Raw genomic sequence first — 9,613 nt, 5'->3', positions numbered from 1 at the left:
GCCATAAGATTATCATCTTTACCCTTATTCTTTGAACCATCATAATCATTTTAATCCCATAAATATTGTAGTAAGCATTTATTTTTGGCCATATGAAAATATTTTCTTTATGGTGACTTTAATGAACTTAATATATTATTATATTGTTGGTTTTGGAGACCTATAATATAATAATGATAATAACAGTAACAGTGAACATTTATGTAGTGAATATGTCTATGATACGTCACATTTATTCGGAATGTTTTACTGTTTTGATCCCCATTTTACGGAAATGGTGAAGTAGGTACAATTTGATCCCCATTTTACAGAAAATCATCTATCTGAAGCCTTCCTCAGACAGCCACACCTGAAGGCCACTGACCTTATTCTCTGTCCTTGGTCTAACACGACTTCATATTCTGATAGTTCTCTGTGTTCTTCTTGTATGCTAATGCCCCAGCTGTAGATACAACCAGGCTAAGTGTATAAATTCAGGCCCCCAGGCCTCAAACCCACAGAAGTGGAAACTAGCAACCTCTTTATGTCTTTTCAGTTTTTAGCCCCAGAGCTTGTCCATGAGCCACTAGAATGGACAAGAATACCCTTGGTAGAATTTTCTCCAGTGTAATCCAGAAACCCATCTATTTTACCCTTTCTATCCCATTTGAAATGCCTAAAACAAAATCACAGCAGAAACCACCTCCTGAAAAGACAGGACATGGTTTATACACGTTTGTTTCAAGTTGTTTCTGCAAAATTTAGGTAACTTGAAATTATTTAATCGTACTTAATTTCCTGTAGGGGGATGGGGAAATTTCCATCATAATTTGAGACAAGTGGCAGTTTTGCCTCTGGCAAATTTAAATGAGAAAATGAATGCTGGGATCCCAACTGCCTCATGAATGCACATCTGTGCCCACAGTCTTAATCAACATCTTTGTTTCTTTTCTTTTTTTCTTGTAGCAGCTGTAACAGCCTCAGGGTCACCTGCCCACATGATACAGTGACATTTGCACAGAGCAAGACCCACATGCTTTCTCAATTGAATTGCTGTAAAGCACTTAGGCCTCTTCCGAATGGCCACATAGAAAAGGGCCTAATCCTTAGAATAAAGTGATGCCCAGGTTTAGAGCTCAAGCTTCTTAAATTTTTCTACTTGACTGCATTGATTTCCTCCATGATGCCCCTATCTCTATGATTTCTTATTCTCATCTTCTTCTGTCTCCTGTCTTCTCTAGCTGTTTAATCCATTTCATAATTCAACTCAAAAAAGGCCAAGAATGAGGTTTATAAGAGCAAATAGTTATTTAGTAAACTTATAAAATATTCACATATGCCAGGAATGGCTGAAATTGTCCAGTAGATTTATTTACTCCACCCTACAGTGTTCAAAAAATGATTTTTTGAATTCGAATGTCTTTGGACCTTGCACATGCTTGCCAGTTTGCCACAGTCCCCACCATTCTCTGTTGTATTTCACACCTACTTTGTATATTTTTATCATTGGCCTGGTTTTAGAATCAGTCTGGTCCCTTCTTGAACTCTAATAAGGCTTTTCCAGTCTGCCTCCTTGGGAATCTCATGTATGCAATTTAGAATTCTGGAGTATTAACAAAAGACATTGCTACTTTGCCTTTATTTACAATCAAATGGAAGGAGTTGTTAAAGCAAACAAAAAATATAAATACAGTACTCATTTATAAAAAGCAGTTAAAGAAAATAAGAGTTGTATTCACTGCTAGGAATGTTATATGATACCAGCAAGTAAATCTTACTGATTTACAATGGGATTCAGTATATTTTGTGTGTAACTTTACAGATTTCACTTAGGTAGTTAATTCTGACTAAGGGAGCAAATAAAGCCTGAAACATTGCTGGAGCCAAAAATGACAAAACTGAAGTTATTCTACTTCGAGCACATCATGAGAAGGCAGCGTTCTTTGGAAAAGACAATAATGCTGGGGAAAATAGAAGGCAGCAGGAAAAATGCAAGACCAAATATGAGATGGATTGACTCTGTTAGGAAGCCATAGGCACGAGTTTACAGGAGCTATGAGGGCTGCTGAGGACAGGGCATTGTGGGCATCACTCATTTACCGGGTCGCCAGGAGTCGGAGCCAACTCAATAGTCGTAACAACATTGGAGCTTTAGCTTGTTCATGAGATTCTTGAAGCTGTTGGATAACTGGATAGTGGGCCATTTACATGCATATTCTCAAGTGTCAAACTCCTTTTCCAGGTTATTCCGTGTTTCTTTCCATGTCTTTTTTGTTGTTGTTGTTGTTGTTGTTGTTGTTGTTGTTGTTGTTGTCGTTTTTGTTTTTAAATACCATATTTTGTATCCTTAGGATGGCCGTAGTTCTCATTTGGGCTATGGACACATCTGCCTGTCAAATTCTGATGACTAGTACTGAATCTGGGAGATTCTAAATTGTTTCCTCTTTTTAAAAAAAAAAACCCTCTCTTTTTTTCCGTTTCTCAGCAGATATATGGAGTGATCACTCGTTTCAGACTGATCCAGATTTGCCTCCTGGCTGGAAAAGAATCAATGACATTGCTGGGACCTATTATTGGCACATACCAACAGGAACGACTCAGTGGGAACGCCCTGTCTCCATCCCAGCAGATCTTCGGAGCTCTAGGAAAGGGTCACTTAGTTCTGTAACATCATCTCCCACCCCAGAGAACGAGGTAAAGTGGAGTGTCTTTTTAACGACTTAGTAGAATGGATGTGTCTTGTGATTTCTCTTTAGACTCATTGCTTCTGCCCCAACAGGTCATCAAGGTAAGCTTTTCGATTATCATGCATGTTGCATTTGAACCCTCCAGTAAGCTTCCTCTTAGTAAATAGTGTTAATACCATCTTTCAGGGGTGTTTTCATTTTTTAGTGGCTTTTCACCTCTTGAAACATCATTCCAGGTACAGAAAGTAAGAGGGGCTGATTAATGAGAAATGGTTAAGCTTCCACAGGGCTCACAGAGGCAATATTTTACTCTGTAGGTGCCATTGCATGGTGCTGACTCTGTAAAATATTTACATACAGAAGAATGTCTCTTGACCAGACATCTTATAATTATTGCATACCCTATTATCCTTGGGTTCATTTGATTGCATGGAAAGGATGTCTGTAAGAATAACACTTGGCATCCCTTAAATGCTCAATTTCTATTTTTTTTAAAAGGATGTGTTTATTTAGCCAAAGTGACATTATTTTAGAAATAATGAGCAGCATAAATTTTTGCTATCCTTGAGGAAAATCTGAATGTTTAAACAAAGAATTGAGGCATTAAAAAAATTCTGTTGTGGTATTTATTAATTTAAGATTCCTGTAGTGAACCTTTTTGAATCCTGATAACAAAATATTCAAGAGAATTACATTTAGAAAAGGTCAAAATTAAATAATGGCTCTTTTTGAGAAAAGTGGTTTGATTGCTAACACCAAAACATTTCTACCATTTTCTGATCGCAACCTTTTTTTCTTTAAACAACCCATTTTCTTTTACTTTGGGGTTATGGATGGCATTTGAACTACAACTCTTACCTACAAAGCTTCCCTATATATTTGCAACTTTTATCACCTTTTCTGTAGGAAATAAGGAAAAGACATCTTGTTCCCTTCATGTTTGATTATTTACTTGCTGTCCTCTGGGCGTGCGTAAAAACTACCTTCCAACTACATCCTGCGTTACTGGCCTTCAGTATCTCACTTACCCTACCCGGACCTCAAATTCTCCATCTTTAGAGTGATAGATTAGGACAAGCTGTACCTTCATTGGTAGACAGGGGCTTCAGTTTGTTGGTATTTTGCCCTGATAATCAGGCACATGTTTCGGTTCCACTGAACCACATAAGATTTTGTTGCTTATCATTAGGCGATTTTGATAACTTTTTACTGAAGCATCATATTCCTACTCCTTGAGCAAATTCTACTCAGTCTTCTATTCCTCTTGTATTAGGTGCACTAGGGAATAAAGATGAACCAGCACAGCCCTGGTGCTCAAAGAGCTTAGCATGGAGTGGAGTCTTCCCTCTTCCTAGCCCTGCCCAGTTGCATCTCGGCATTTCTCCCTAGCCACAGAGTGGCCTCCCAGAAGCCAAGCCATCCGGAGTGCAGCCTCTGCTCTCACTAAGGCACAGACATCCTCTCTCTTCCTTAGGTATATATCTTTGCTCTTGGCATCTCTGTTAGAATCACTTTTTCCATTCCAGGGCTTCATTCCCTTGTTGCAACCTTTCAGCCATTTTCACCAATGGAAAGTGACTTATAATCAGAGAATGCCAGGGTGAGAAGGGATCATCTGATACCAGTTTCCAGACATTATAGACAGGGAAACTGAGTCACAGAAAGGTCAATGACCAGCAGCAACACTGGGTCGAGAACTCAGAGTTCCTGAATTTTCCTAAATTCTAGGTCGGAGTTCGTGTTACTCAACTTCCCTGGCTTTGGAATTTCAGCCTACTCTGCTTTCTCATTGTCCCAGAAATGAGGAGATTAGAGTAATTTTGAGATACTGTTTCTGTTCAATGAATCTCTTGTCCTCTGGATGTGGGAGAAATTAAATCCTTTTTAAAACCTGCCTCCTGGGGCCAGGATGTAGGTGTGGTGGTGTCCAAAGAAGGCATCCTGAGGTTTATGTGGCTCAGATTTTTATTTCTTTGATTAACATGCAGCACAAGCGGGCAGTTGGCTCTCGGGAAAATTGTAGCAGAGTCCACCTGTAATGCCTGAGCCTCCTTCTAATGCCCACTTTTTCCCATCCTTCCCCCTCCCCATCCACTGCTCAAGGTCCCTTCTCATGGCTCTTGCGCCCCGCTTTCTCTCCTAGAGATCAGTGTTTCCCTCACATACCCTCAGCGCTCAGCCTCTAGGCTGCTATCCATGACTTGTGGCTTCCAAGGTATTTTTATAAATGTCCTTTCCTTGGTTCCTTCAAGACTCTTAATGTGGCGGAGGAGACAATTATGTTCTTTATTTAAGAAAAGAGGTCACTGAGGTTTATGGAGTTGAGTAACCATGCAGCTGGCGTTGGGGTGAACATATGTCTAGTTCTCGGACTCCAGATCCTATGGTCTTCCCAGTACCGTGTGAACTTCCACCTTCCTTTTGGTTCTCTTCCACTCTCCTGTTGCTAACTATGCCAAAATCTTATCCCTCCAACGAGCTTTGTTAATAAATATGTAGTTTTTGAAGTTTCAGAGAGCAAGAATGACTGATACCCATCACTTTAATAAGGGTTAGATGTTCTTTAGATCAACCTTTCAATTGTTTGCTTCATACAAATTTTTCCCGTACATAGGTCCATCCATTAAGTCAAAGAACCAAACAGATTTAAAAGGCAATAAATTAAAATCATAAGGGCAAAGGGGTAAGCAGGTAGAGAAAAGAGGAAGGCAAGAGTTGGGGAAAAGACCTGCCAAAACCCAGGATGCCCAGATGCTGAAACAGATATTAAATCAGGGGCACTAATGGTAATTGAATGAATACAATGCCAAGCTCATGCCTTATCTCCTTACTCTTCATAAGACCTTATGCATCTGGTACTATAGTTGTGAGATTTTTGTACATTTGACAACATGAAGGCACATAGAGGTGAAGGAGCTTGCCCAAGATCACTCTTCTAATCCACGATGGAGTCAGACTTGAATGAAGATCTGTAGTATAGTATGTATCAGAAGACTTGAAGAGCCTCGAATCTCTTCACCTCACTTCAAGAGAGGGCTGTGTCACATGCAGAGCCTTCTAGAAAATGACTTCTCTTGAAAACGTTGTCTCAGGTGCTAATAACAGTTGAAGAGAAATAATTATTTTTCTGATACCATTTCTTTGATCCCTAAATAGAGTCTATTTAAACTAATTTACAAACATTAGAAAAAGCAAAATATTAAGGGAGAGAGGAAATTTATAATATGTTGTGTTAGAAATGCATATTTTATTCAGCTTTTCCCTGTGCGGGCTTTAAAAAAAAAAAACTCAAATAAATAAGTGCCAAATCTGTTGACTAAGCTTCACAAAAGTTTAGGACGGAAGGCTTCCTTACAGTTTGAAAATTTTACATATCACATTCCAAAATTTACTGGGGAAGTGTTAAGCACAGCGGATAATGTTTCCTCTGCACGTGCCAGCAGCATTTTTGAAAGTTTATAAACTGGCCAGGAAGCATTTGCTGCTGAATTTGGCCCATGATCGTCTCCCCACATTCCATTGATTTGTTCCAAATGACTTGGATGTTGAATTTTAGAAGAGGGAGCAACGCGAAATATTTTTATGAATAACCGTTAGCCCATAGGCAGCAGTTACGGAGGCAAGTCTTTTTTATAATCTTTCCAACTGGAGGTGTTTCTCACTTCCCTAATATGGAGGAGAAAGTGGGTCTGAAGCGAGAGAAGGCCGAGTTGTTTCTCTGGACTGTGATCTCTTCGTGATCATGATTCACTCTGTTCTTGCTGCATTTGTTTGTGTTGTCTCTGGGAGCCCTGAGCAGCTAACTCTCTAGGAGAGACAAAATCCATATATTACGTTAGAACCTGTGGATTTTCATAGACACTTAAAATTAAGATGACAACACAAAGGGGCCAGTTTGTCATTTTACTGAACTTCTTGACCCGATCAAGGGCCTAGCAAATGCTATGACCTTTCTCAGCCTGGATGAGCCGAGGATGACCTCCAGGACTTGTAGCACATGCTGATTTCTTTATCTTGTCCCAGGCTGCAAGGCTAGATTTTCTAAGGGCGGGGCCTAGGAATCTGCCTTTATCAAAAGCTTTCTAGTTGATCCTATGCTAAGTAAGTATAAGAGTTGCTCCTCTAGTGAATCACTTCTCCCTGTTTTTATCTATATGTCACTTCTTTTGGCTTCATACTAGCATCTCCTGAGAATTATGGATCTCATACTTCTGCTGTGAAAGACCTTTATTCCATAGTGTCTCTTTACAGTATTATTACTTGTGGCATGTCAGTCTTCCTCCTGGGGGATGAGGACCTATCCCCCTCATCTTGTGTCCCCAGTATGTGGCACTGTACCTGGCGAAGTTCATTCAATGTTTGCTGAATGAAGGAATAAACCAACTGCATAGCCGAGGGAGTGAGCTGACTCACTGTTGCGGCAAACCTAGCACGAGAGCCCTGCCCTAGTCACAGTTTATACATAAAGCTGCTGCTCATGGAGACTTATTACACAAACATTTGTCACTCTGTTTACTAGTTTGATAATTTTTACTTTGCTTGATTGTGTTTGCATGGTAAACCATAACTCTATTATAGTGTTGCATCCAACAAAATACAGAAAGTGTTTTAAAAAGAAGGAAAAATATGCACCATATATGGATGCAAAGATCATTAACATGGCCTGGCCTATCCCTTAGAATTCCAGAATTCCAGGTGCTCTGCTGTTTATCATTAGGGCCACACATACCAAGGCTCAAGTCTTGACAAAAGAGGATTAAGAAGCATGATTCATAACATTTTGTAGTCCATAGGTCCCCAAACTTTTTATCCTTACAAATGGCTTCATTTTTATTTTTATTTTTATTTTTCCCTTGGAAAGAGTAGAGGATAAGGAAACTGGCATTTCCTGGGCACCTTTGGGTAGCCGGTCTCTGTGCTAAGGGCTAAGGTTCTTGATCTCACTTTGTCCGTGCTGTGAAGGGATGTCTTCTTAGCCGTGTTGGATATATGAGGAACTGAGGTCACAAAGCAGATGAGAGTTAAGGCAGAATTTGAACCCAGGCTTTCCAGCAGGCTGCGTTCACTTCAGAACTTCTGTCAGATGATACAATTATAACTTCTGTCAAAGCCACCATGGAACAATCTGTCTAGTGCTGTCTTCTCTGCCTGGTTCTCAGCAGGCTCAAGCCTCCACTCTTGCTCTCTAGTTTGCATTTTGATACCACTTCTAGAGACTTTCTTAATTCCCATAAGGACTTTCCTAACCCCTCAAAGCTCATCTTCAAGAACAACTCCAAGATTAGCTTTTTTCCCAGCAATAGGACAATGCATCCTTTTTTGTTTGGTTTGTGGAATTCTTTTCCAAGATCTCAGAAGAGAAATATGAAAGAAGAAAACTCTCAGTAGTTAAGGTTATACAACTGAATTCTCTTAGTGGGTCTGCCCTCATACAGCTCCTGCTGCGTGGTCATGAAGGGTATCCTGCTCTGTCTCTGAGGAGCTAAGGCTCCAGGGCTCTCCTAGAACTGAGCATGATTATCATAGTCAGGGTCAGGGGTGCTGCAGCCTGGGCAGGGTCAAGACAAGCACCAGGAGAGTATATCCCCAGCTGTAACTGGCACCAGAACGTTACTTAGCTGTGCAAGGCTGTAGCTCCATTGCCCGAAAGATTACCAGCTGGGAGGCCATTGCTCATGGAAGATGGTCTCTGTTCTTTCTGTACTACCCTTTTTCCCTGTCTTTGTGTCTGTCTTTCCTGAGGCATATTGCCGCACCTGCCTTTTCCTTTCGTTGTCTTTTGTCTTTTCTTTCATTTCTTGCTCCCACCACCCAGACTAAAGACTGGGGCAGCTACAGACCTTCTGTAAAACCAAATAATTTCTGTTGGGTTGTTTTTTTAAAAAATATTTATATATATTTATTAGCTAAAATGTTGCATTCGCTCAATTTAAAAAAAAATTAGATAAATAGAATATGTAGTTCTTAAAATTTAAAACAAATTGTTTTTGTCTTTCATGGTCTTTAATTTTAAAAAGAAAATTATGGTCATTTATGGAAGGTAAAATTTTTTTAAATGAATATTTTTAAATATAGAAGGAAAAAAGATTTTGACCTAATCATAACATAAAATGTTAGTTTCCATTTTGCCTTGCTGATATTTTTAAGAGTACCCATGTTATTTTAAGTTTTTGCAAAATCACTGTATAGGGCCTTTATTTATGTAAATCTGTAATAAGTGATTGTTGGAAGTTTGCCAGCTGACTCATGTCTCCGTAGCATAAGAGCTGGATTCATAATCTTAGAACTATAGTCAGCTTTTACTTTGCAGAGAGGGATTTCTTCATCCAAAGAGTAAATACGTTTAAAAAAATTTAAAGCCACACACTAAGAGAAAACTGGTTTATTCAGTGCTAAATGTTTTTATGAGAACTAATTTTTAAAAATTCCCTTCTTTCACTCTGTTTAGTCCCAACACAGTGTCTCTTCAGTATAATTTCTGATTTCAGATTCCTTTTGTCAGGAATCTAACAAAAAAAATTTTTTTTCTACAAAAGACACAGTTATCTTAGCCTCCCTAATTCATTATCTGATATCTTTTTATTTCAAATTCAACTTAAATGAAAACCAAATATTGCTCACATGTAAACAATGATGATGACTTGGGACTAAATAGGATTTTCTTCTTTAAAAAGAAATTTTAGCTTAAAATTTTATTTTCTACTCGATATTTCAGGTCCTTATTGTGAGTATTTTTTAATACCCCCACAATGGTGACTTGAAACCATTTTTGGTCACTGGGTCTCTGAAAACATAAGAAAAGTTGGGGATCATCTCTCCAGGAAAATACACATGTACAGAACCCCACACCCGTTTCAGGGGGTTCACAGGTCCCCTCAGCTAACAAGTTAAAACTCTGCTACTCTGCTCAGTGAACTGAGCACTGCTTTTGGGGATGGAGTAAGGAG

At 39.2% G+C, this 9,613-nt stretch overlaps 1 protein-coding gene across 21 annotated transcripts in view; it reads left to right on the top strand.

Moving 5' to 3' along the window:
• Nucleotides 1-9,613, top strand: part of APBB2 (amyloid beta precursor protein binding family B member 2) — a 350,239-nt gene that overhangs the window by 235,191 nt on the left and 105,435 nt on the right. For 15 of the 21 annotated variants that reach the window (XM_025040257.1, XM_025040261.1, XM_025040253.1 and 12 more), the window contains one exon: nt 2,465-2,673. In XM_025040257.1, coding sequence (XP_024896025.1) covers nt 2,465-2,673 — 209 coding nt within the window. The remainder of the gene's footprint in view (nt 1-2,464; nt 2,674-9,613) is intronic. The other 6 variants (XM_025040263.1, XM_025040260.1, XM_025040256.1 and 3 more) reach the window with 1 other exon arrangement.

This window comes from Pteropus alecto, unplaced genomic scaffold (genome assembly GCF_000325575.1).
Source record: "Pteropus alecto unplaced genomic scaffold, ASM32557v1 scaffold57, whole genome shotgun sequence".
Taxonomy (NCBI): domain Eukaryota; kingdom Metazoa; phylum Chordata; class Mammalia; order Chiroptera; family Pteropodidae; genus Pteropus; species Pteropus alecto.
The sequence above is the reverse complement of the archived record's forward strand: the minus strand, read 5'-3'. Positions and strand labels throughout refer to the sequence as shown.